The sequence below is a fragment of the Paroedura picta genome, chromosome 4, assembly GCF_049243985.1.
Source record: "Paroedura picta isolate Pp20150507F chromosome 4, Ppicta_v3.0, whole genome shotgun sequence".
NCBI lineage: Eukaryota > Metazoa > Chordata > Lepidosauria > Squamata > Gekkonidae > Paroedura > Paroedura picta.
In genome coordinates this window covers 142,685,368-142,713,298 of record NC_135372.1, presented here as the reverse complement: position 1 = coordinate 142,713,298, position 27,931 = coordinate 142,685,368, and the positions used below count along the sequence as shown (strand labels likewise).

Sequence of the window (27,931 nt, the reverse complement as noted above, 5' to 3'; positions counted from 1 at the left end):
CAGGGATTCGAACCTGTGTCTCCAAAATCTTAGTCTGACGTTCAGTCCACCACATCACGCTGCCTGTCATTGTTTCCATGCATGATCTCTGGGAACTTGCAGGGCGGGAGGTGAAAGGTGGGCTCGTACTCAGAGGCTCCATTCTTATAGTTGAGAGCTGTAGGTGGTCCAAACCAACCTGGAGAGCCCAGGCCAACAACAGGGCAGAGAGGTTGAGGCCTTCCTAAGAACATCAGAAGAGCCCTGCTGGATCAGGCCTGTGGTCCATGTGGTCCAGCATCTTGTCTCTGGAGGGCATTGAGGCCTTCATAAGAGCATCAAGAGAGCCCTGCTGGATCAGACCAGGGGTCCATCTAGTCCAGCCTTCTGTCTCACACAGGGGCCAACCAGTTGCTCTGGAGAGCCAGCAACAGTGCATAGAAGCCAAGGCCTTTAGAAGAATATAAGAAGAGCCCTGGTGGGTCAGATCAGTGGTCCATCTAGTCCAGCCTCAGTGGTCAACCAGTTCTGCAGGGCCAACAACAGGACACAAAGGCTGAGGCCTTCAGAAGAACATCAGAAGAACATCAAATGAAACCAGTGATCCATCAGGTCCAACATCCTGACTCTCATATTGGCCGACCAGGAGGACGCAGTCCCTTCTGCTCTCCTCCATCTTTTCCCCACAACACCCCTGGGTGGTAGGCTAGGCTGGAGGAACATGTCTTGCCCAGGGTCACCTGTATTTCCCAGATCCTCGTTGTAATGCCACACTGGCCATCATTGTTTCCCTGCACGGCCTCTGGGTACTTGCAGGGCATGAAGTGTAGGAGACAGCCCTGCCACTTGGGCTAGTGGTGGTTATTTTGTCTCTGTAGGGAGTCTGACCCAACCTGGATACCTCAGGCAAGCCTGATCCTGTCGGGCCGTTGGAAGCTAAGCTGGGTTGACCCTGGCTAGCACCTTGAAGAGTGACCTTCAGGCAGTACCAGGGTCGTGAGGTGGGGTCAGGCAATGGCAAACTACCTCCCAAAATCTCTTGACTAGCAGATGGACAATCTCCTGGCTACTTTACGCACTTGCCATATGATGAATAAATAAGATAGATACAGGTGTTCTTGATACAAGTATTTCTTGACCAAGAGAGATGGGTTTTTCCCAGTCGGTTCCATGGTGGATTCTCTTGCAGGTCTTGTTGACCAACTGTAGTCGTTTTGTGCAGAGCCAGCTTGGTGTAGTTCAGGGACGGCCAACCTGTGGCTCTCCAGGTGTCAAAGTGAACCCATGGAATTGTAGTCCACGGACTTCTGGAGAGCCTTAGCTGTTGGGTGAAATCCCTTTTTCTGCCCTGCTTTTCACACCTGAAGGAGCCTCAAAGTGGCTGACAATCCCTTTTCCTTCCTCTGCTCTCAACAGGGAGCCAGTTTGGTGTAGTGGTTAGGAGTGCGGACTTCTAATCTGGCATGCCGGGTTTGATTCTGCGCTCCCCCACATGCAGCCAGCTGGGTGACCTTGGGCTAGTCACAGCAGTGATGTCCGGGCTCACCCATCCCACAAGGTGTCTGTTGTGGGGAGAGGAATGGGAAGGTGGCTGGAAGCCGCTTTGAGCCTCCTTCGGGTAGGGAAAAGCGGCATATAAGAACCAACTCTTCTTCTTCAACAGACATCCTGTGAGGTAGCTGGGGCTGTGAGAGAACTCTAAGAGAACAGCTTTGTGAGAACAGCTCTCAGAGAATTGGCCCAAGGTCCCCAAGCTGGCTGCACATGGAGGAGGAAGGGGGGATCGAACTCAGTTCTCTAGATTAGAATTTGCCACCACGCTGGCTCTCAAATTGAGCAGGGGGTTAGACTAGATGGCCTTCGGGACTCCTTCCAACTCTACGATTCTGTGATCTCTTAAGGTAGTGGTTCTCAACCTTCCTAATGCCGTGACCCTTTAATACAGTCCATCCTGTTGTGGTGACCCCCAACTATAAAATCATGCAAGTGTTCCTTCACAGAAATTAAACCAAAACTGACCAACTGACCATTGTTCATGATTGTATAGAAATTGTTTTTTTTCTCAGGGTTTTTAATTTCTGCTCTGCCTCTTGTCCCACCATGCCGATCTCGCTCTTTTCCGCTGCTCCAAACAGACAAATGCTCTATCTTGATCTACCCCGCAAGGCTGTTGTGTGGGTGGCGCCCCCGATCAAGCTGCTTGCCCTGCTGCATGCCCTGTGAAAGGGTCATTCGGCCCCCCAAAGGGGTCCCGATCCCCAGGTTGAGAACCACTGTCTTAAGGAGTGGTCTCCTTCCCTTTCTACTGTGTTGGAAGATGCTTCTTTATATGAACTCTCTCCTCCATGCAGGTGTTTATGAGAATACCTCTCTCAGGACTGGGGGATAATTCCTCTGCATAGCCGAGCTCATGTAGTTGTGTGTCGTGGGTGGGGGAGAGAGCCTTAACAGCATCTGTAAAGCTGTTCCCGGGGGTAAGACCAATCCCAGCTGGGAAACGAGAAATCACTCATTCTCTCTTTTCCCCGTGCTCCCCAGGTGGAATGCTTCAAAAGTTGACATTGGGTGCCTGCAAATATTATTCCAGTGTTGAGCAAACTGAAATGTTTTTTCCCCCACTCTCTTTCCCCCCCTTCTGCTGCAGTTTGTGTGGACAGAGATGCCTTTCCCTTATCTTTGGCTCCGCTGCGTAAAACGATCCATCTCCTAGTTCTTCCTTCCTCTTTATGGGAGGGCAAGGCAAAGCACAGCAGGTGAGGTTGCAAAAACACCGATATCTAGGGACTGTAATAAAAATCGCCTTTCCTAGAAATGAGGAACTGGGTGGCTGCCGTGTGACGGAAAACAGGAAGGGAACCCCAAGGTTGAGCCGCAGAATAAAAATGTAGATACTGATACATTAAGAAGATTAAACGTAACATTAAAATTGAAGAATCAGAATCTGCAATGTTGGACGTCCAGTTCCAATGGAAGGCCGTAGGCCAAACTTGTTTCAACCCAAGGGGGTCTTCATCAGTGGTCAGATAAAATATATGCACACATTTAATGATGCAGTATGACCCGGTTGGTGGCCTAAGATATTATCATAATTCAAGACAATCAAAAATCTGGAGCCAGTTTGGTGTGGTTAGGAGCGCGGACTTCTAATCTGATGGCCTGGGTTCCCCGCTCCTCTATATGCAGTCACATGTGAGCTCACCACAGCACTGATAAAACTGTTCCAATGGAGCAATAATCTCAGGGCTCTCTCAGCCTCACCCACCTCACAGGGTGTCTGTTGTTGGGAGAGGAAAAGAGAAGGCAACTGTAAGCTGTTTTGAGACTCCTTCGGGTAGAGAAAAGCGGCATCTAAGAACCAACTCTTCTTCTTCTTCAGTAATCTCAGGGCTCTCTCAGCCTCACCCACCTCACAGGGTGTCTGTTGTGGGGAGAGGAAAAGAGAAGGCAACTGTAAGCTGCTTTGAGACTCCTTCGGGTAGAGAAAAGCGGCATCTAAGAACCAACTCTTCTTCTTCTTCAGTAATCTCAGGGCTCTCTCAGCCTCACCTCCCTCGCAGGGTGCCTGTTGTGGGGAGAGAAAAGGAAAGTGTCCAGTAACCAGTGTCTAATAAAAGTGGACCCTCTGTGTCCTCAGAACAGCTAAAAACTTGTATGATATCACTGGAGAAAGAAAAATACCTACTTCAAGAATGGTGGCTCCTTACAACTTCATTGGTATTTGAGCACGCAGCATATAGTAGAACCATAGAATCATAGAGTTGGAAGGGGCCATACAGGCCATCTAGTCCCACCCCCTGCTCAATGCAGGATCGGCCCTAAGCATCCTAAAGCCTGCACACGAACTTGTTTCTGGGTGTTTGGAAACGTTTTGTAAAAACGTTTCAGACATTAAAACAACATTTAAAACCTGGATGAATTATGAAATATGCGTAAGTGCAAAGACACGTTTCAGAGCCGCCCTGTGCCATCTGTCCTCCGTGAGCAGAAAACTAACCCGGCACCCGGAACGCTAGGGTAGAACCCCTCCCCTCCCCCCAAATGTGCCATTTAAAATACATTTTTTTTAATTACAGGGTGTCTTTACTTGGGGAAGCATTTTGAGAAAAATGTGAGCGAGCCAGTTTTTTCACCTGGTTTCTGCAGCATGTGACCCGTTCCTTATTTTTTCTCACTAACCCAGGGTTTGGTGAAACCCGGGGGTTTCTGGACAGCCCTGGAAGGGTTTCCCAAATGGGAGTTAATTAATTTCCCCTAATGTAATTTTTAAAAAAAACATTTTATCAGGAGACAAGTAATCAAGCCCGCTGCAGCTAAATGCAGCGGGCGCTAGGACTCACCGGCGCCGGCGGCGGGCTGGTCGGCGTCGTCGTCGGTGGCGGCGGCAGCAGGCTTCATTGGGCAGCAGGCAGGCAGTCTCCGTCGGGCGGCGGGCTGACGCGGCAAGAGGTGCTTCGTGCCTCTCGACGCGTCAGTCCGCCAGGCAGGGAACCCCCGGAAGCCGCGCTTCGCGCGACTGCTGGGGGCTCCCTCGGGCGGCGGGCTGACGCGGCGAGAGGCGCTTTGCGCCTCTCGCCGCATCAGGCCAGGAGCAACTGCGAGCCGCACTGCGCGCGGCTCGCAGTTGCTCAGGCTGGGAATTGGAGGGACCAATCGGCAGGCGCTTCACGCCTGCCGATTGGTCCCTCCGATTGTCTGTCGTGAGGAAGGGTCCAACCCGGACCCTTCCTCATCACGGACAAAGCCCACCTCAAGGGGGCTTAACGAATTATTTAGTCCGTGGCGCCCGTGGCGCCACGGGCTGTTTAAAGATATGACCATATATGGATTGTTATGGATTGTGTCTTGTATTGTTTTCTACATTTTATGTAAACTGCCCTGAGTCTCCGGAGAGGGCGGCATATAAATATAAAAGTAAAGGTATCCCCTGTGCAAGCACGGAGTCATGTCTGACCCTTGGGGTGACGCCCTCCAGCGTTTTCATGGCAGACTCAATACGGGGTGGTTTGCCAGTGCCTTCCCCAGTCATTACCGTTTACCCCCCAGCAAGGTGGATACTCATTTTACCCACCTCGGAAGGATGGAAGGCTGAGTCAACCTTGAGCTGGCTGCTCGGATAAAACTCTCAGCCTCATGCTCAGAACTTCAGGCAACATGTCGGCTGCTTTACCACCCCCCTGCGCCACAAGAGGCTCTTTATATAAATATAATAAATAAAAAATAATTAATAATGAATAAATAATGATAAATAATATAGTCATGCTAACCTCCCCCCCCCCGGTCCGAAAATGGCCAATGAGGTGCCTGGAGGGGGTGGGAAGGGGAGGGGCCCACAGCTGTGCTACCAAACCCCATTCTGTACAATTGTGCCACTTCTGGTGTTTCTTGGAGCCTGGAGAATGTTTCAGGGGTTTCTCAATGGTAAAAATAGTTGGGAAAAGGCTGCACTAGCCTAAGGGAAGTTCCCTGTCTTTTATCCATTGTCATACACAGAGAATCCTTCCAGTGTCTTAGCAGCGGCCCTAAAGAAGTATGATTTTGCTTCCCGGGGGATGCCTGCCTGTTGGGAAATGCTTCCCCCAAGCCGTATCCCCGTACAGAAATGGCCTCTTGGGCCCAACCTTGGTTTGCATTGGGCTGCTGTTGATAGCCAGATGCCAAGGTGACAGTGGCCAGAAGTGCTGTTGAGTCACAGCTGACCAACTCCAGAAAGACCCCTTTTTGGTTTCCAGATATCACAGGCTTTTCTGAAGCTAGCCTGTGTCTCTGCATCCCACAGTTTCCCTCTGGAAGGGCGCAAACCCATAAGGGTTTTCAGAGGAAGGTCCCAGGTCCATTCCTCGGCGTCCCTAGTTAAAACAGGGCCAGGCAGTAAGTGAAGTGACAGAGTCCTTGGGGAGCCGACACCAGTGTGAGTAGACCCGTGGTTCTCCACCTTCCTAATGCCGCAACCCTTTAATGCAGTTCCTCCTGTTGTGGTGACCCCCAACCATAAAACTATGCAAGGGTTCTTTCACAGAAATTAAACCAAAACTGACCAATGGCATGAAGATCCAATGCTCATGATTGTATATAAATTAGATTTCTTCAGGGGTTTCTCAGTTCAGTCCTGCCTCTTGTCCCACCATGCCGATCTCGCTCTTTTCCGCTGCTCCAGACAGACGAAGGCTCTCTCTCGATCTACCCCGCAAGGCTGTTGTGTGGATGCCCCCCCAAGCTGCTTTCACTGCTGCAACCCCTGTGAAAGGGTCGTTCGACCCCGAAATGTGTCCCGACCCCCAGGATGAGAACCACTGGAGTAGACAATACGGGCCTCTGCCAACTCCCAATGTGATTCAGTATAAGGCAGCTTCCTCGGTTTATGGAGGGGCTCTCTTATTAAAGCCAGAGAGGCCTGTTAAACCAGTGGAACCCTTCACCAATGCTTTAGGATGCTTAGGGCTGATCCTGCGTTGAGCAGGGGGTTGGACTAGATGGCCTGTATGGCCCCTTCCAACTCTATGATTCTATGATTCTATGATTCATTCACGCACACAAAAGCTTATAACTTGAATAAAACTTTGTGGGTCTTAAAGGCCCCTCTGGACTCAAACTTCATTCCATTCTAAGCAGTGAGGCCAAATTTTAATTTGTAAGGCCAAGCGATCGGAAGCCACTTGGAGTCTCCTTCGGGTAGAGAAAAGCAGTATATAAGACCTACCTCTTCTTCTTCTAGGAGGTCAAGACCATATATGGCCACATCACCTGATAAATGTTTAACAAGTTTTAAGAATATATTAAAAATGAACTTCCACCCATTCAGGAAACTCTTCCTGGTCCCTCAAGAAACTCTGGTTGAGAAAGCCTGCCCTAGAGCAGGGGTAGTCAACCTGTGGTCCTCCAGATGTCCATGGACTACAATTCCCATGAGCCCCTGCCAGCGAAAGCTGGCAGGGGCTCATGGGAATTGTAGTCCATGGACATCTGGAGGACCACAGGTTGACTACCCCTGATGTAGAGGGTCTCAGATAAGAATGCACAGGACGGGGAGTTATTTTCTTGTTCTGTACCTTGGAAGCTGCTCTGTACCGAATCGGCCGATCACCCAGCGCAATATCCAGCAGCGGCTTTTCGGTATCTCCGGCCGAAGCTGGAATTTCCTGTTTGAATGGGTTGACCTTCTGCATGCAAAACATTTGCCCTGTCACGGAGGTTTCAGCCATTCGAATGTGGTTTCCAGGGCAGCGATACGGGGTTTCTGGGAAAATTTGAATCAGGACATTTTTCCACTTGCAATTAGAATCCGTCGTTCAGATATCGAAAGGATGTCAGCCAGGTTCAGAGAGTGGTAACGAGCAATCACACCATGTGTAAGTCTGGACCATGTTAGTTAGTTAGAACATTTTAATTCTGCCTTTCCGCCCAAATAGAGTCCGCGTTGGCATCAGGCATTAAAACGGTTGGAAGTGTTGGAAGTTCTCACTACATTAATTTATAAAAATTATTATAATTATATCTGTCTATCCCTCCCCACTTGTCTGCCCAAGCCATAAAAACCATGCAAAGTTTCTCAGTTTCTCTGTTTCTCACATTATCTCTTCACCACCCTTTTGACCACAATGTGTCCAGCCTGGAAGCATTTCTGTTTTGCTGTTAGGCTGCTGATTTCACCAAGGTCTGTATCCCTTTCACTTTCATGATAGAAAGTGAGGCTTGAGCCCTTTGGAAGTGCAACGGAATGGTAATACCCCAAGGGGTCTCAGGTCTCATTGAGAGAAAGGGGGGAAGTGCTGTGGGTCAGGGAAAGGACCTCTGTTCTTACATGCGGAAGGTCCCAGGTTCAATCCCCGGCCTCTCCAGTTAAAAAGAATCAGGAAGCAGGTGATGTGAAAAACCTCAGCCTTAAACTGGGGAGAGTTGTGTGGGGAGGGTTTAAGTGAAACCTCTTTGCATGCAGAAGGCCCCAGGTTCAATCATTTACCCTCCAGGTAAAAGGATCAAGTCTTAGGTGATGTGAAAGGCCTCTGGCCAAGATCCCAGAGAGCGGCTGCCAGCCTGAGCAAACAGATCTCGATGGACCAGGGACCTGACTCAGCGTAAGTCAGCTTAACGTGTCTTCATTAATGTGGTCCTTTAAGTTTTCTCTTTTAAGCCCGCTTCAACCTTTCGGAGGCAGAGTGAACCCTCTTTGCGTGGTGGCGGAAATTGCCATGAAGATGCATCCTGCTTGTGGCCTCCCTCACGGGGTTTTAAAGGCAAGAGAGGTGGCTTGCCGTTACCTGTCTCTGCACCGCCAGCCTGGTAGTCCCTAGAGCAGGGGTAGTCAAACTGCGGCCCTCCAGATGTCCATGGACTACAATTCCCAGGAGCCCCCTGCCAGCAAATGCTGGCAGGGGGCTCCTGGGAATTGTAGTCCATGGACATCTGGAGGGCCGCAGTTTGACTACCCCTGCCCTAGAGTCATGCAGGGTTTGGAGAAAGATGTTGGCAAACAACTGGGAAGCTCTGCAGTGAACAGTGTGGTCCATCAATTACCTACTCAGGCAGGCAGCCCTCTCCAGGGTCTTGGGTGGAGGTCTTCGTGTCACCCACCACTTTGGTCCTTTCAGCCGGAGATGCCGGGATTGAACCAGGGACCTTCTGCAGACGAGGCAGATGTTCTACCACTGAGCCAAGGCCCAGCTTATGGGAACTCTGGCCTGCCCACCCCCCTTAGATCACCGCCACCTTCATTCAGAGGCTGTTCATACTAATACAAGTTCATTAGCAGAGATCCTCAAATGATGGAGTTGTACAAAACTGGAGACTCTGCTTCGATTTTGCTTCTTTTGCGCAAAGTTCGTCGTTCTGGCATTTAATCACCAAAAACGACGCCTGCTGGGCTCTCAGCAGGTGTGAAAATCAGGGTGAGTGCGAAATGCCCCGTGGAGATGAGGCAAGCCGGTTCACATCTCTGCCGGAAGGATGCCCTTTGCGCTACCCCAGGAGGTGGAGAGATGACGCAGCTTCGCTTCTGCATCCGCTTATTCGGGGACCGATTCAGAAAGCTGCTCCGTGAACCTGGGTGGTTAGAATTGCCCTTTCTCAGTGGGAATACGTAGAGGGTTTTAAAAAACCCCAGTTGCTTGGTTTCTATCGCCTTCTGGTTTGTGATGAGAATCGTAGAGTTGGAAGGGACGTCCAGCATCATCTAGATCTAGATCAGCGTTCGCTGGCAGGGGCTCGTGGGAATTGTAGTCCACGGACATCTGGAGGGCCGCAGTTTGACTACCCCTGATCTAGATCCTGCATTGAGCAGGGGGTTGGACTAGATGGTCTGCATGGCCCCTTCCAACTCTATGGTTCTATGATTCTAGTCCAGCGATTCTCAACCCTCCCATGGTGGCGGGGGTCACAGGGGTTACTGCAGCGGTTCTCAACCCTTTGGGTTGCTGAGATTGCCACTGGCGGCCTCGGCAATCCCCCTGAAAGGGGGGGGATCAAGCCCCCTGGGGGTCAGTACCCCCAGGTTGAGAATCGCTGATCTAGTCCAGCCCCTCGCACTATGTTTGAAATTCACAACTACCTGCCCACCCACCGAGACCCCAATTCCGTGCCCAGATGATCCCCCCCCTTCCCCCAAAGCCAGACAGTCTGGCCTGGAAGAAGTTCGCTTCCAGAACCCCAAGTGGCGATTGGTGTTTCACTGAAGCAGTGACACATTTGCAATGTGCCTAACTTCACAAATTCAGCAATATTGTGAGGTTGCTATCTAGCCCAGGGGTAGTCAAACTGCGGCCCTCCAGATGTCCATGGACTACAATTCCCATGAGCTCCTGCCAGCAGTGGCTCATGGGAATTGTAGTCCATGGACATCTGGAGGGCCGCAGTTTGACTACCCCTAACCCTCTGCTTAAAAGCTTCCAAAGAAGGTGAACTCACCACCTCCCGAGGAAGCCTGTTGCAGTGAGTTAAAGCTCTGTTTTTAACTCTTTTTAAAAATCGTTTAAAATTTTTAAAAAATTTAAATGCTTTTTTTGCTTGATATTATTTCTTTTATTATTATTTATCGGCACACTTCTTGGATAATTTTTGACTGTGCCGTTAAGTGATAACTTGTACATTTTGAACTCCCGTATTTTTTTACTTGCCGTGACAGTGGTTACACTGGTCAAAATGACCACTAATCAGTGCCTTGCTTTGCGTTGCTCAGACTGTTAGGAACTTACCTAGCCGTGCATTAAAACTTAAATTCAGGTGGCAGGGGCTCATGGGCATTGTAGTCCATGGACATCTGGAGGGCCACAGTTTGCCCACCCCTGGTTTTTATGGGCTGAAGAGTTTCACATTCTTGGTTGTCCGGTGACTCAAGCCTTAATGTGGGTGACTACGAATTCAAAATATGTCTTCAACTCTAGTTTCCCACTCTTGGGATCGGCTTAGAGTCATGCAAAAAGAATTAAAATTAAGCATTCAAGGGTGAATTGCCTGCCTTAAAAAAAAAAAAAAAAAAGCTTAGCTGAATTTTCCAGGCAATTAGAGGGACAGTCATTCCCCTGAAGATGGCGCAGGATTTACAGGATTTTTTGGTTTTTTTTTAAAAAAAGGTAAATTACATGTTTCTGGAAAGCATTAAACTCACAAACGAAAGGAGACAACGTTGACCGTCATTTTCTCCCGGAACATAACACTTTTTGTTTACATTCTGGTCTTTGCTTTCTCCCTTCTTCCCTGTAGAGTCATGCTTTAGGCCAGGGGTAGTCAAACTGGGGCCCTCCAGATGTCCATGGACTACAATTCCCATGGGCTCATGGGAATTGTAGTCCATGGACATCTGGAGGGCCCCAGTTTGACGACCCCTGTTTTCGGCTCTTGTGATGCATCTCCAAGCCAATGGGCAATTGCAGAGTTTGTGGTGGCATTAAGAGAGTTGAGATGAGAGGTCAGAGTATACACACAGATTCTTACGTGGCCCAATTCATTAGATGTGGGCTGATCTTGCGTTCTGCAGCGTTTGCTTATGCCTGACCTACATAAAGGGTTCTCTACGTCCGGGCTAGACCCATCCCTTCGGATCTCAGAAGCTAAGCAGCATCGGCCCTGGTTAGTTTTTGACTGGGAGACCACCATGGGAGACAGCTTGACCGATCGCAGCGGGTAATAAGTCTAAATAATAAAAATGATGATGTTGGAAGTCCTGGGTCGCTATGCAGAGGCAAGTCTATGGCAAACCGTGGTTTGTCTGCCCTCACCCGGATGTCATGCAGGGGTTGGACAGCCACCCTGAGTGGCACTTAAGCTGTGAGACAAGCTCCTCCTCCTCCAAGGCCTTTCCAGAAATATATTATGTGGGACGGATGGTGGAAACATCTGTCAAGTCACAGCTGACTTGGGGGAGGGCCGTCCCTGCTTGGGTCCGAAATCTGATGAGGTCAGACTGTCCTGTCAGTTAGTAGAGGGATGGAAGATTTGAATTAAACTTTTGGTAGGTTTATTATTAAAAAAAATCTTTCTGAAACTCCCTTCCGCGGACAGAAAAGAGCAGTTTCCCTTTTGCGTTTGTTTGCAAACTGCTCCATTGTGTGTTTGAGCGAGAAGGAAACACGAGTTGATTATCAAAACTGCTTTTGTGTTGCTTCTCCTGAGCCCTTTGGGGGGAAGCTGGTGGGGAGGTCTGAGGTCTGTCGTTATGCCGAAGTAGCGTCACCCCTTGCGACGGAGTGGAAAATTCGTACGGCAAGGCATGCGGAATTATTCCTTTTAGATTAGATTTTTTTAAAAATGAAACGGGAAAGGCTGCGGGCAGTGCCTGAAATTAGATGCATTGTGCTGGTTTTCTTTCTTCTTCTTCTTCTTTTTTGTGCTTTGTGTTTCGCAAAATGGTTTTTCTGGGCTTGAAACGGTGTCTTGCCGGCTTGACTTTGAATTCGACTTGCTGCGATACCCAGGAAGACCCGCTGCTGTGTTTTGGCGATTCACAGCCGGCCTCTGACCCAGGTTGGATGGATCAATTTTAAATCAAGGGGAGAAATGGCTGAATGAAGTCAGGTTTCCCATTTCACTCGAGATACCATTAATGTTAGTAGTACAAAAGGGACGTGGACAGCATGGAGAAGGCGCAGAGGAGAGTGATGAGGATGATCCAGGGCCTGGGGACCAAGCCCTGTGTGGAAAGGCTGAGGGACTTGGGGATGTTCAGCCTGGAGAACATGAAGTTGGGAGGGGACATGATAGCCCTCTTGAAGTATTTGGAAGGTTGTCACTTGGAGGAGGGCAGGGAAAGGTTCCTGTTGGCAGCAGAGGAGAGGATGCGCAGGAATGGGTTTAAAATACACGTAGAATGATATTGGCTTGACATCAGGGGGAAAAGTAGTCCAGCAGTGGGATGGGCTGCCTAAGGAGGTGGGGAGCTTCCTCGCACTGGCCGTCTTCAAGCAGCGGCTGGACAGATCCTTCTCCTGGATGCTTGAGGCTGATCCTGCACTGAGCAGGGGGTGGACTAGATGGCCTCCATGGCCCCTTCCCACTCTAGGATTCTAGGAGTCTAGTTCAGCAGGGGAAGGGGTTGCCTAAGGAGGTGGGGAGCTTCCCCTCACTGGCCGTCTTCAAGCAGCGGCTGGACAGATCCTTCTCCTGGATGCTGATCCTGCACTGAGCAGGGTGTGGGACTAGCTGTCCTGGCTGGCTCCTTCCCACTCTGATTCTATGAAACACATTTTATAATTAGGAATTTTTGTAAACAGCAGCTTGGCTTTGCCTTGTGGGCATTAAATTCACATTTCCTTTAGCAGACTGCTTTGAACACACATGAACTCATGAAGCTGCCTTCTACTGATTAAGCCTTGGGACCCTTAAGGTTGACATTGTCTGCTCAGACTGGCAGCTGCTCTCCAGAGTTGTGCCTTTCATAACACCTTCTACCTTATGCTTTTAACTGGAGATGCCAGGGATTGAACCTGGGGTGCATAATCTCCTGAAGCTGCCTTATACTGAATCAAGCCATTGGTTCTTCAGTATTGTCTACTCAGACTGGCAGCAGCTTTCCAGGGTCTCGGTCAGAGGAGTATCCTGTCACCTACGTCCGGGTCCTTTTAATTGGACATGCCAGGGATTGAACCTGGGGCCATCTGCATGCCAGGCAGTTAATCTTGCACTGAGCAGCAGCTTCTCTCTGTAATTGAAACACTATAAACTCTATCATTTAATTTTTTCCCCTTGTCCTTAGGTATTTTGGAAGGTGTGCACCAGATCCAGCAATGATAAGCTTTTGCAGGATTGGCCAAGGTGGGAGGGCTGGTGACGAGAAGAGAGTGCAGGAGATCCATGGGCTCCTCAGGGCTGACATTTATTGCATTTTTATCCCATCCTTCCCTCAAGGGCTGGCATAGATGGGGTTGGATCCTGCCTGCCCAGTTTGCTGGTGGTGTGTCTTCAGTGCAAATTTTGGTTTTTGCACCTGTTGCGTCAGTGAAAGGTGACTTATGCCCAGGGTGTGGGAGCCAACAGATCCTTAGGATCCAACCTGTATTTCGGCTCCCCCTCCCTTGTACTCTCAACACACTGGTGAATAGGTTAGGCTGGGGAAAAAATATTTTGTCCGGGGCCAAGCGATGCAGAGAGGGATTTGAACTCGGCTCTTCCAGGTAGAGTCCAACGTTCTCTCCTATACATTACATCAGGCTTTCTCCACCAGCGTTTTGTGAAACCCTGGGGTTTCTCCACGGCCCTTGAAGGTTTCACAAATGGGTGGGAGTTAATTATTTTTTAAATATATTTTAAAAACGAAACGCTCAGCGATCGAGCTGTCAGATATCTCCACCTCTCCTGTTACCACCAGCACCATCTGGCGGCCGGCCGGTGCTGCAGCTGTTGAACTTTGAAAAAATCTTTCTAAAGCAGAGAATTAGGTCAACTTTCTTCAAACAGACTGCTGGCCTAGGCAGACTTTTTCTTAATAAAGAAGGGATTCTCTACTGCAGGGGTAGTCAACCTGTGGTCCTCCAGATGTCCATGGACTACAATTCCCATGAGCCCCTGCCAGCAAACGCTGGCAGGGGCTCATGGGAATTGTAGTCCATGGACATCTGGAGGACCACAGGTTGACTACCCCTGCTCTACTGTTACCCTCTGCCATCAGCGACCCCATGGTGGAGAGGAATCCCTAAGAGTTCCCACTTGGAGAGAAGATCTGGGAATTACTCTCTACACACATGGGCTGGTGAAGGAGAAGGCAGGTTAAGGAAGGAGGGTGCTTTATAGGGACACTGATATACGTTTTAGTAATAAACTTGCTGGGGATAGATGATTAGACAGATTTGAGTAAGGATAGTCTAGGACGGGTGGGAGAGAACAGGCACAAAGGGGGCCCAGGGACGGGTCGAGGAACCCAGTTATTGGGGGCTACGGGTGGTATGGAGGTAGGAGAAAAGGTATTGAAGAGAAGGGGCTTGAGATATGGCCTCGTTTGTATCCTTTCCAACCATTGACCCATGTCTGGAGACACAGGAGGAGGGGTGTGAACTAGGGTGGTGCGCTTCGGCCCCTGAAGCAGCCGTTCCAGGCCAAGACAGCCAGCGCTGCGGCGCGAGGAACCCCAGTGCTAAGGAGTGTTGGGCCATGTGTCTTCGTTGGCCACCCCTTCCTACTCCCTTATTCAGATATGTGTTTGGGGGGATCGGAGAATTGAATACTACCGCCTTGTATTGTTCAGCCTGGAAAGGAGGGGATCTGATAACCATCGTCAAGTATTTAAAAGGCTGCCATGTAGAGGATGGAGCAGAGTTGTTCTCTCTTGCCCCAGAGGGACGGACCAGAACCAATGGGATGAAATTAATGCAAAGGAAATTCCATCTAAACAGTCAGAGCAGTTTCTCAGTGGGACAGGCTTCCTCGGGAGGTGGTGGGTTCTCCTTTGGGAATTTTTAAACAGGCTGGATAGCCATCTGACGGAGAGGCTGATTCTGTGAAGGCTCAAGGGGGTGGCAGGCGACAGTGGATGAACAATAGGACGGTGAGTGTCCTGTATGGTACAGGGGGTTGCACTTGATCACCCCAGAGGTCCTTTCCAGCTCTATGATTCTATGTTTTTGCTCTGTTTTTTGGGTTTATTGTCCACCTTTAAAGTCCCTGTACTGTTTTGTTGGGGTTTTAGTGGGGATAATTTGTAACCTGCCAGGAGCTGTTCTTGAGAGTGGCGGGAAATAAATTTTAATAATAACAATAGAATAATAATATGTGAAAGGTCTGACACCAAGAGGCGTTTGGACTGGATTAGCTTCTGGGGAAGTGCCTCGCCACAATCCTGTTCTTGCCTGTTACGGGTTAAAACATTTCTGGGTTAAAACAACGGCCCTGCCATCTTTCTTCATCCGTTCCTTTCACTGCCGCCTTTAGCAGATTGGCGGAAGGTTTGTCTTCTAACCTTTCCCGCGTCTCTTTGTGGTTTGCAGCTGGGAATTCCCGCCTTCTCTCCGAGGCCCGCCCGCCCGCCTCACCTCCCGTGTTGCGCGTTGACGTCGGAAGCCACCCCGAAGTCGGATCCTCAGGCCTGCCAACCTGTCCGACATGTCGGGACCCGTGCCAAGCCGGGCCAGAGTTTACACAGACGTAAACACGCACAGACCCCGCGAATACTGGGATTACGAATCACACGTGGTCGAATGGGGGTAAGTGACCGCATGCTTTGAGTGGCCAGGCAGGGGCTGCGTTGGGTTTTGAGCACGCCCAGTTGCCTCCCGCTGGGTGGTGTGTGTAAGATGTGCACACCCCGTTTGATTGTGTTACACATGAAGTTATCTTGCAGTGATTGAGCAAATAACATTGAGAGGAACAAAAACCCAACCTGGAAAACGGGCGAGAGCCACAAAGGTTCGGGATGAAACCAAATGCAAAAAAATGGAAACAATTTATTCTTAGAGCTCTAAAATCTTTAAAAACCATAAAGGAATACCTCTTTGGCACACGCGAAACATCTCAGTAAGGACACGGGCAATGCCAGGAAGGTCAGACTTAGCGTACTGATCTTCATGTGAGGTCAGTATACAGATGCACACAATTGTATAGTGTCCCCATGTAAAGGTAAAGGTATCCCCTGTGCAAGCACGGGGTCATGTCTGACCCTTGGGGTGATGCCCTCTAGCGTTTTCATGGCAGACTCAATACGGGGTGGTTTGCCAGTGCCTTCCCCAATCATTGCCATTTTACTCCCCAGCAAGCTGGGTACTCATTTTACGAACCTCGGAAGGATGGAAGGCTGAGTCAACCTTGAGCCGGCTGCTGGAAATGAACTCCCAGCCTCATGGGCAAAGCTTCAGACTGCATGTCTGCTGCCTTACCACTCTGCGCCACAAGAGGCTCTAATGTCCCCATGTATTTCTGCCATTATTCTGCTCTGGTGTTTATTAAAGTGTTCAGCTAGCCTGGCTTCTGTGCCTTGATGTAACCCAGATGCTTTAGCTTGACACCCCAAGGTTGATTTCCTGCCATTGTATTTTATGCACGTCAGCCTCCCCACACATTCCTCCCTTCCCCTTCTGTAGTTTCCCACACCTTTTTGTTCCTTGAAGCCCAAATGGTTATCTCTGCTTTTTTTAATATTGTTTATGAAATTGCACACAGTCAACAGACAATCCCCAACCAAAACAAAACCCAAACCCAACTCTGAAGCTTCATCAATCTTTTGATTCCTGTAAACCAGGGGTAGTCAAACTGCGGCCCTCCAGATGTCCATGGACTACAATTCCCATGAGCCCCTGCCAGCATTTGCTGGCAGGGGCTCATGGGAATTGTAGTCCATGGACATCTGGAGGGCCGCAGTTTGACTACCCGTGCTGTAAACAATGCCCATATCATATATTACAATTCATCTGCTAATCACAATTCAAGTCTCAAGTTACAATATTAGTTCACATACTGAAAATTAGTTCACAGTCTGAAAATGTCCTTAGGTGATTTGCCAGATTACTCCAAATTGTATTGAAAGCTTCGTTCTTTTTTCTCCCCTTGAATTACTTTAATGTTATTTGTTCATTTTACCAAAATCATAAACTGTCTTATTTTTTTCCGCCAGTTATCTAATGAAATATTGTCTGCGTTTTTCCAGCTAGTGGCAATTGTCCCTCTGGCTGCTACAATCAAAAAGTTCACCAATCATTTCTGCTTACACTGAGCATTTTCATTTGGAATCTCTGTGTTTTGGCTCCTTTGAACGGTGCCTGGTTCGAGTTCCCAAGGGAAGGGGGGAGCCCTCTGTATTGCTCACCCTATGCATTGTGAGCCTAATGCTGGGAGCGACTGAGGGCCAAAGAAGAAGGGGACGACAGAGAATGAGGTGGCTGGATGGAGTCACTGAAGCAGTCGGTGCAAGCTTAAATGGACTCCAGGGAATGGTAGAGGACAGGAAGGCCTGGAGGATCATTGTCCAGGGGGTCGCGATGGGTCGGACACGACTTCGCACCTAACAACAACAACAATGCTTTGTGAACCAGTCCTGACTATGCCTTTGAAGTAGATCCTTGCATTTTCTAATAAAGAAACTTTAATTCAATGAGTTGACTTATTTAGAATTCGAAGTCTCTCACATAAATAACAATTTCTATCCCCCACACCCCAAATTTCAACATTGGGGTAAAAAACTTCTTTAATCTGTCATGGCTGGTTTTGGTCCTTCAAGGTATTCTTATTGGCAGAATCCTCAACCAGCAAATATTTCTCATTCCTCCCCCGGGGGATTGGGAAATCTTGCAATGTGCTTCTCTGTGAAAAGGTCCAAAATGAGAGGTCTGTTGGGGTGTAAAATTTCAGAGTCCCATTTAATAGGGTCTCAGGCAGAGGTCTTTCGCTCACCTATTGCTTGATCCTTTTAGCTGGAGATGCCGGGGATTGGACCTGCACACCAAGCAGAAGCTCTTCCACTGAACCACAGTCCCCTCTCTGTGTTCTGTTTTCTATTATATTTGTGATATCTTTTGGAGTACCGTTCCTTTTGTGGCTGGTCTGGCATCTTCCCTTCCTGCATCATCGACCTCAGAGCAAAATGTTTTTATCCAGGCTTTTAGCCAAGGGACTCCATCCTTTAAACTTTGTTTTATGGTCTGCTTCTCTAGCCCAAGGGCTGGTTTACGCCAAGGGTTATTTTAATGGCTTTTTAAAAAAGCTGTTGATGATTTGAATATTTTGATTATTGGGTGGGTGCCATAGTCACTTCTCGATAGGTCACATGTAGAAGAAGAAGAAGAAGAGTTGGTTCTTATATGCTGCTTTTCTCTACCCGAAGGAGTCTCAAAGCGGCTTACACTCGCCTTCCCTTTCCTCTCCCCTCAACAGACACCCTGTGAGGTGGGTGAGGCTGAGAGAGCCCTGATATTACTGAAGAAGAATAAGAGCTGGTTCTTAGATGCCGCTTTTCTCTACCCAAGGGAGTCTCAAAGCGGCTTACAGTCGCCTTCCCTTTCCTCTCCCCACAACAGACACCCTGTGAGGGAGGGGAGGCTGAGAGAGCCCTGAGATTCCTGTTTGCTCAGAATAGCTTTATCAGTGCCGTGGAGAGCCCAAGGTCACCCAGCTGGCTGCATATGGGGTGTGGGGAATCAAACCCGGCTCACCAGATTAGAAGTCTGCACTCCTAACCACTATACCAGACTGTCTGTGTATATTTTTCGTCGGTAATACTCCCATGCATGTCTGGCTTTGTCCATCCCATGGTCTGCCATAATGTGGGTTCTTGGGAGATGCATCTCTCCTGTTCCCCCCCCCCCTAAATACGAACAGTCAGCTTGAAGATGTTTCTGATTTGCTTTTTTAACTCGCAAAAATGTGCCAACAAGCTTATTAGGCTACTATACAAAACACGTCCATGCTAATGAGTGCCAATCATCAGTGTTAATAAATGTGGGTCCAAATATCGCTGTGTGTAATTTCTTGTATTATTCATAAGTTATTAATTTACATTGTTGATTCAGGACGACTACTTGGCCGGTTAGCGGGCTGGGCCTCGCCCCTCTGTTCCCCTGACGGTGGCGCTCCCTTCCCTCTTGACCAATCGGAGTGGCTCTTACTCGAGCCAAAGAGCCGAATCAAGACGATGAGAGGGATGGTGCCCCATGAAGAAAGGCTGTAGAGTTTAGATAAATGACAATGAAGGGGGTTGGGTGGGGGGGGGGGTGGGAAGAGGCATGAGAGGGGTTTATTGAATTACGCCTGGGGTGTTGCCAAAGAGAACCTTTTCTCCCTCTCCCAAAGTGCAAGCAATCACAAGCATTCATTGACACTGATGGGCAGTAGGTTCACGACGGATAAAGGGAAATACCACTTTACACAGAGGGATGACAGATTATGTGATTTGCTGCCAGAGGATGTCATGCTTGCCTCTGGAATAAGTGGCTTTAAAAGAGGATGCGATAGATTCATGGCCTACCAGGATCTATTAACCCCAATGACTAATGGGAACCTCCCCATTCAGAAGGCAATCCTCCCCTGAACCTCAGGGCCCCGGGGCAACATGAAGGGAAGGCCTTGGTCTCTGTGCCCTTCTGTTGGCCATCCAGAGGAACTGGCTGGCTATTGTATGTGACAGGATGCTGAACAGATGGTCTACCGGTCTGCTGTGAAACCTTTATATCAGCGCTATACATGCCTGCCCCTCAGCTGTATTATGGGGTTAGGCTTTATACTTTATTCTGTCAGCAGAAAAGACGCAGGATCCATTCCGAAATGTGTCATTTTTGGCGTCTCGTTCGGGCTCTCTTGGTGCATAACTTGTGTGTGTGTGTGTGTGTGTGTTCTCTTGCCCAGCGTAATGCCCTCTCTTGACTTGGCCTTTGCAGAAATCAAGACGATTACCAACTAGTCCGTAAGCTGGGCCGCGGCAAGTACAGCGAAGTCTTCGAAGCCATCAACATCACGAATAACGAAAAAGTAGTCGTTAAAATCTTGAAGGTGAGCCCGCAGTCCCCTGGAGCCCCAGAAGAGGGGGGGGGGAAACGTCCGTTGCTTCAGAGCAGTGAGAAGCAAATCGGAAAAACCAAAAATGGTGGGGGATTGTGCAAGAGCCGGTGTGCAAATTTCTGGTTAATTTTCTTTTAAGTATATTCCACCTTTCTCTCCAGTGGGAACCCACGGCGGCTTGCGTCGTTTTTCTTTCCTGTGTTTTATTTCGACAACAGCCCTGCGAGGCGGGTTAGGTTGAGAGTGTGCGACTGAGTGTGTCACCCGGTGAGCTTCCATGGAACGAAGAGAGATTCGAACCTGGGTCTCAAAATGCTAGAATTCATGGGCATCCAGTGATGCTGATGGGCACTAGATTTTAGGAAGGACAAAAGGAAAGGCTGCTTTACACAGAGGCTGATTCAAGTGTGGAATGTGCGTCCAGAGGATGGAGTGATGGCCACAGGAGTAAACAGCTTTAAAAGGGGATTTAATAGATTTATGGAGGGGAAAGCCTATCAGTGGCTACTAGCCATTGTGGACGAGGGGGAACCTCCCCATTCCGAGGCACTAATCTGAATCCCAAAGCCAGGAAGCAACACCAGGGGACGGCCTCTGTCTCTATGCCCTGTTGCTGGCCCTCCAGAGAAGCAGGTTGGCAGGATGCTGGAGACTAGATGGACATTAGTCAGATCTTCTGAAGGCCTCGGCCTCTCTGCCCTCTTGTAAGCCGGCCCTCCAGACGAACTGGTTGGCCACTGTGTGAGACAGGACACTGGACTGGATGGGCCAAGGAGAGGAGCATTGTGGGATTGCCAAAAGAAATGTGGTTGACTGATATGCACAAAGAGAGCCAGTTTGGTGTCGTGGTTAGGAGTGCAGACTTCTAATCTGGCATGCCGGGTTCGATTCTGCACTCCCCCACATGCAACCAGCTGGGTGACCTTGGGCTCACCACAGCTCTAATAAAACTGTTCTGACCGAGCAGTGATATCAGCGCTCTCTCAGCCTCACCCATCTCACAGGGTGTCTGTTGTGGGGAGAGGAATGGGAAGGCAAATGGAAGCTGCTTTGTCCTTTGGGTAGAGAAAAGCGGCATCTAAGAACCAACTCTTCTTCTTCATCAGTAATCTCAGGGCTCTCTCAGCCTCCCCTCCCTCACAGGGTGTCAGTTGTGGGGAGAGGAAAGGGAAGGCGACTGTAAGCCGCTTTGAGCCTCCTTCGGGTAGGGAAAAGCAGCATATAAGAAACAACTCTTCGTCTTCTTCTTCGTTGAAAATGGGGCAAAACCGGCATGCCTTCTCTGTGGTTGGCTTACAGAATGGCTTGCTTGAGGAGGTAAGGAAGGCTCCAATTCACCTGGTTTAACGATGCAGAACCGAACTATTTGAAACAAAATCAGAGTCAGACCAACAGGGCAACCCACTTGAACTATCTAAGAGGGCTTTCCTGCGCTGGCCATACGGTTGCGCTGCACGCAATTAGCCACAAAATTACTTGGACGAATTATCAGGGACCGTGGCCTACACCACTATGTACAGCTTGCTTTAAGTAGTATAGTAATTTACCATTTTTGGTTTCTTGAATGTCGTGTCAATTCTTACACTTCGCTCCAGTTCCGCTTTTAGATTTCTGGTTGGTCCCGCAACCCTTTTCCCCATTGCGTTATTTGGCCGAGCAGCTCCCCTTGTCGATTGCATCGCGGCCCTCTCTGTAATCCGATTTGAGTCCAGGCGGGGAAGGTGGGAAGGTGGAACGCCGATCACATGGATCAGTAACAAGACAGCCCTTCTCGACTTTTTCACTGTTGAGAAACCCCTGAAACATCCTTCAGGCTTCGAGAAACCCCCCAAATGGCACGATCATGCAGAATAGGTTTGGGAAGCAGAGCTGTGTACATGCCCAGACGAGGCCCCTTCCCCATAATTTCAGGAGGGGTGGGGGGGCAGGCCGGCATGACCGTATAAGGTCATATCACCAAATTAGTGTTTAACAAATTTGAAGAACATATTAAAAATTGATTATCTCCCCCCCTCATTTGGGAAGCCCTTCCAGGGCCGTCAAGAAATCCCAGGAGTTCACAAAACCCTGGTTGAAAAAGTCTGAGCTAAACGTTAAAAGCCAGCGGGGTGAACGGGCAGGTTGCTGTTTTTCTCAGAGACCATCTGGAGCGACATCGGCACATCTGATCACCAGGCTGCGTGCGGAATTGGGGCAGGGCGGTCGTATGCGGGTGTCCAAGCAAACTCGATTATGACAAATGAGAGGGGCTCAGGGTGGGGGGGAGCAGCTTCCGACTTCATCAACGTCCAGTCCTATCCGTACGAAGACAGATGGAGTGGCAGGTGGTGTAACCTATTCCCCCCCCCCTTCCCCACTCTGGACACAGCAGCTGCCGTCAGTCAGGGCCTCTGTGTACGTTTGCGACAATCTCGATTGGCCCCATGTCGACAGAGCTGACGGGAAGCATTGCTCCTTCTCCCCAAATACCAGACTTTGAGAGCAGCCAGTGAAGCTGGTGGGCAGCGGGTCGAGAGCAGACAGAAGAGAATCCTAATTTACACAGAGAGAGATTGATATTTAGAGTTGGCTGCCAGAGGATGTCATGATGGCCAAAGGGAATAAAGAGCATTAAAAGAGGATTGGACAGGTTCGTGGAAGAGACGTCTGTCAGTGGCTACTAGCCATGGTGGTTGAGGGAACCTCTTTGTTCAAACCCTCTGAATCCCAGAGCTAGGAGGCAATCCCAGGATCCAGAGGTAGGCCTCTATGCCCTGCTGGCCTCTGTTTGAGACAGCATGGTGGACTAGATGGGTCACTGATCAGATCTTATGAAGGCCTGGGCCTCTATTCCCTTTTGTTGGACCTGCAGGGGAACTGGTTGGCCACTGGTGAGATGGGATGCTGGACTAGATGGACCCCTGGTCTGACCCAGCAGTTCTTAGGAAGGCCTCGGCCTCTCTGTCCTGTAGTTGGCCCTCCAGAGGAACTGGTTGGCCCCTGTATGAGACAGGATGCTGGACGCTGGACTGAATGGACCCTCCATTCATTCAGGGCTCTTCTGATGGTCTTATGAAGAACCTGGCCTTTCTGCCCTGTTATGGGCCCTCCAGGGTCAGGCTGAGTTCTTTCCCATCACTTACTGCCAGCTCCTTTGAGCTGGAGATGCCAGGGGGTTGAACCTGGAGCTCCTGCGTGCCAATCAGATGCTCTTCCGCTGAGCCACATCCCTCCACCAAAATGAACACAAGACAAGAAGCAGCTTTGTGCTAATCCTGACCGCGAGTTCATCCAGGTCAATATTGTCTACTCAGAGTGGCAGTGACTCTCCAGGGTCTGAGGCTGAGGCCTTTCATGTCACCTGGTCTTTTTTTTACTCTAGATTCCAGGATTGAACAGGAGCCCTTCTGCTTGCCAGGCAGGTGCTCTGCCACTGAGCTAGAACCCCTCATGGTGCAAAGAGCATTTTCCCACACAGCACGTTTGTGAGTGTCAAGTTACATTTTGGAGGCTGCTAGACCAGAGTGGTTGGAGGAAGAGCTGGCTGACTGCTAGCCCCAAGTGCTAGACAGGTGCCTTTCCGGAAGAGGAGGGCAGGGAAAGGTTTCCTGTGGGCAGCAGAGGAGGGGACCCGCAGGAATGGGCTTTAAACTACGTGTAGAAAGATATCGGCTAGAGATCAGGAAAAAAATCTCACAGAGTAGTTCAGCAGTGGGTTGGGCTGCATAAGGAGGTGGGGAGCTCCCCCTCACAGGCCGTCTTCAAGCAGAGGCTGAACAGATCCTTTTCCTGGATGCTTGAGGCTGATCCTGCCCTGAGCAGGGGGTGGGACTTGATGGCCTGCATGGCCCTTCCCACTCTAGGATTCTGTGACTCTAGGAAAACCTGGATGCTAGATTCTGAGGTGGAGCTGGCCATGTGCCGTGATTCCTCATGTTCTTAACTCACCTTTGAGCCAAAAAATGCCCCCTTGCAACAATTTAAAATTCAGAATGGCACCAGTAACCCCATAATCCCCCTAAAAACAGTTTTAAAAGTCAGTGGCAACCAGCCAAAGCCATAATCTACATTGTTCGACTCAAGTGGTTTCGAGTCGAAGTCGGAATGTCGCTGTCTGTAACCTGCCCCCTTTCCCTTTGCCAGCCCTGTGAAAAAGAAGAAAATCAAGCGCGAAATCAAAATCTTGGAGAACTTGCGAGGCGGGTCCAAACATTATCACCCTGGCCGACATAGTGAAAGACCCGGTGGTGAGTGGGGGTCGTGGGGCTGACCTGGGGAATTGTTCAGATGTGGGGAGACGTCCCATTCAGTTTTGACGAATTGCATACATTTTCTAGAACTGTGATCTGTGATCTTGAAATGGACCCTCCTTTTATGAACCCTCTTTAAGAATTTGAAAGGTTGTCCCTTGGAGGAGGGCAGGATGCTGTTTCTGTTGGCTGCAGAAGAGAGGACGCGCAGTAATGGGTTTAAACTTCAAGTACAACAATATAGGCTAGATATCAGGAAAAAGTTTTTCACAGTCAGAGTCGTTCAGCAGTAGAATAGGCTGCCTAAGGAGGGTGGTGAGCTCCCCCTCACTGGCAGCCTTCAAGCAAAGGTTGGATACACACTTTTCTTGGATGCTTTAGGATGCTTAGGGCTGATCCTGCGTTGAGCAGGGGGTTGGACTAGATGGCCTGTGTGGCCCCTTCCAACTCTATGGTTCTATGATTCTCCTCTGGCAGAGGCAGCTTAAATTGCGCAACAGGAGTAGCCAAGTTAGCCCCACGGTTGGGCTGGCTTCTTTTTTAACTGGTATTTTTCTTCTATTGGACCCCAAAATTGGGGCTTTCCTAAAAATCCCAGATCATAATACCATCCACGTACTAACAACAGCCAATCTTCCTTAGCTTGTGAGATCTAACAAGGTCACGCTGTCCAGGGTCATCTTGGATTGGGAAGGGAACAGAGGTGGCTTCCCCTTGCCTGCCTCTGCTTAGCAAGTCTGGACTTCCTTGGGGGGTCTCCCATCCAAATTCTAACTCAGGCCGACCCTGCTTATCTTCCAAGAACTGATGAGATCAGTGTAGCTGAGCCACCCAGCTTCTCGACTTCTTTGACATTCATGCCATTCTGCCAGAAGAAAAGTTAGATGAGAGTGGAGGATCAAAGATTGATGACCCTTGAGGGAGGATCATAAACAAGGAGAGGTGTACATTGTACATTGGTTCTGCAAACAGTGCATTAAACGCCGCAGTGCCGAGCTGACCTTTTCTTCCTTCCTTTTTTCTAGTCGCGAACTCCGGCCTTGGTTTTTGAACATGTAAACAATACAGACTTCAAGGTACAGTTTGGGAACCACCAGGGGAAAGCTCTGAATTTTCTGTTGCTTTATGCATGTGTGTGGCTAGAGGGTGGGGAAACGGGGTGGGGGGGGGGGATGAAGCTGGTGGTGGTGGGGAGAATGGAGCAGGAAGTAGCTGTGAAGTAGCAGGTGGTGGAAGCAGGGAGATTTCCTTGTATGTATTCGCTGCTCCGGGTTCAACATTGTTGGGAAACAGAGTTTTTCTTTCTAGCCTCCACACAGCATCAGGGTATATTTGCATGCATCCCAAGGTTTCTGTGGCTTAGCTCCAAAGTGTGGGGAAAGATCTTGGTCAAGTCCAGAGGCACATTTTTGAATTGTCCCATCCCCATGGTCGTGATTGCTCCCTGTCCTGGCAGCTCTCATGGCCTCTCCCAGCAGCACTTATGTTTTTTTAAGCAACACTAGACTAGAACATGAGACTGGAGAGCATTCGCAGGCCTGTCGCAGAGGAGAGCTAGCAAGTTTTAAAATGCCATTTTTAGATTCCCAGCGCGCTCCTCTTCTCACAGAGGAGGCTAAGGGCAGAGGTCCATCACTGGCGACTGCCCACAAGTTAAAGATGGAGCACTCTGTCTGGTCCAGTGGTACTCTATATTTGTGGTGCTTGTGGGGCTGCAGCGGGGGGGCTTCTGGAGTTTTGGCCCTGCTAGTGTGTCTCCTGATGGTACCTGGGTCTGTATCACTATTAGCTTGATCCAGCATGGCTTCTCTAATGTTCTTACAGTGGGAGGGCTTCTGGAGTTCTGGCCTCGTTGGCGGACCTCCTGATGGCTCATGGGTTTTGGCCACTGTGTGACACGGAGTGTTGGACTGGAAGGGCCATTGGGATGGTCCAACTTAGGTTCTCTTATGACTTTACCCCAATTGTGTTCTGCTTCCCTCCTGCAGCAATTGTACCAAACGTTAACAGACTACGACATTCGGTTCTACATGTATGAAATTTTGAAGGTGAGTCTTAATTTGCTGCTCGCATTGTGCGTTTTATTTATTTTGCGTCACAATACGTAGGTTAGGCTCGGAGAGAGGGACTGTGGCCCATGGTCTTCAAATGGCCTTCTGCGACCTGAGTCTCCCTGACCCTAGCTCTCTCCACGCCACCTCCCTCACAGGGGGCCCGTTGTGGGAAGAGGAAGGGAAAGGTGTTGAGGTAGTGAAAAGCAGGATATATTTTTTAAAGCCTCTTCTTTTTCTTGAGTGCCAGCGTGGTGTAGGGGGAAAGTCTAGTAGACTCTAATCTGAGCTACATGCAGCCAGCTAAGTAACCTTGGCCCAGTCACAGTTCTCTGAGAGCTGTTCTCACATAGCAATTCTGCTAGAGCTCACTGCCAATACCTACCTCACAGGGGCTCCATTGTGGGAAGCGGAAGGGACAGGCCTGGTGGGACAGGTTTTTGCCTGTGAGCTTCAGAGGGAATACTGACGCAACCAGTATTAACCTACAATCCCTTTCAAATCGGAGGCTGTAAGTTCATCTAATAAGGGTGTGTACTAGCAGTCTGAGATTTCTAAGCAAGAAGGAATGCCTCTTCTCCAGCGAATGCCCCCCGGGGGTGTGTCTGTTCTCTTCTGCAGGCCCTGGACTATTGTCACAGTATGGGGATCATGCACAGAGATGTGAAACCCCACAACGTCATGATTGACCACGAGCACAGAAAGGTAAGAGGCGAGGTGCCTCGGTAGTCCCGGTTCATGAGCCATGCTAATGACAGCAGCAATTTCATTTTTATAGCCCGCCCTTCCCAACTGGCTCACGGACCCTCACAAACTTTTAGGCGTTGAAAGGATCAGTGAGGCTCGTGACACAGTGGACGAAACCACCCTCCCAGTATGCTAGAGACACCAAACTCACAGCCTCTATGCCAGGGGTAGTCAAACTGCGGCCCTCCAGATGTCCATGGACTACAATTCCCAGGAGCCCCCTGCCAGCAAATGCTGGCAGGGGGCTCCTGGGAATTGTAGTCCATGGACATCTGGAGGGCCGCAGTTTGACTACCCCTGCTCTATGCTGTTGTTGGCCATCCAGAGGAACTGGTTGGCCACAGGGTGAGATGGGATGCTAGATTAAATAGATGAGCCCTTGGTCTGATCCAGTGTGGCTCTTCTGATGTTCTTCTGAAGGCCCCAGTCTCTCGGCCCTGTTCTTGGCCCTCCAGAGGAACTGATTGGCCACCAGGTGAGACAAGAATCAGCAGGACTCTTTCTCCGTTCTTACGTTCTGTCTTCTGCTTTTAGCTGCGGCTAATAGACTGGGGTTTGGCGGAATTCTACCATCCTGGCCAAGAGTACAACGTTCGCGTCGCTTCCAGATACTTCAAAGGCCCTGAGCTTCTCGTAGATTATCAAGTAAGTGTGGTCCAGTCTCCGCGTCACGTGGAAGCTGAGGTTCGGCAGAAGCCTCGGCTTAAAGGCCAGTGCCTCCCAGTCTGTAAACCAAGACTCCTCCAGGCTCCCATTCCAATATGATTATGTTCTCCAAAGTCAGTCGGAGAGTCATCTAGTGTGCAGCAGAAGGACCGCGAGATCCAAATGACCAAAGTGATCTCAGAGGTCAACACAAAAGCCTTTAACGAACAGGGCAAGATTGTTGTATGCGAGAACAGCTGTATTTTTCCGGACTTTGCTGGTGATTTAAATAGAACTTAAAGCGCAGAACGTTTTAAGAAATGCACAAAGCTAGCCAGATGATTTTGCTGGTCCCCAAATTTATCTCTGACTGTTGGAATC

At 49.5% G+C, this 27,931-nt stretch overlaps 1 protein-coding gene across 1 annotated transcript in view; it reads left to right on the top strand.

Annotated features, from left to right (window-relative positions):
• CSNK2A1 (casein kinase 2 alpha 1) overlaps positions 1 to 27,931 on the top strand; it is a 37,256-nt gene that overhangs the window by 2,241 nt on the left and 7,084 nt on the right. The window contains 8 exon segments of the mRNA XM_077335977.1: positions 15,384 to 15,599; positions 19,758 to 19,869; positions 24,002 to 24,064; positions 24,066 to 24,104; positions 25,133 to 25,183; positions 26,096 to 26,155; positions 26,780 to 26,863; positions 27,440 to 27,550. Coding sequence (XP_077192092.1) covers positions 15,499 to 15,599; positions 19,758 to 19,869; positions 24,002 to 24,064; positions 24,066 to 24,104; positions 25,133 to 25,183; positions 26,096 to 26,155; positions 26,780 to 26,863; positions 27,440 to 27,550 — 621 coding nt within the window. The 5' untranslated portion in view covers positions 15,384 to 15,498.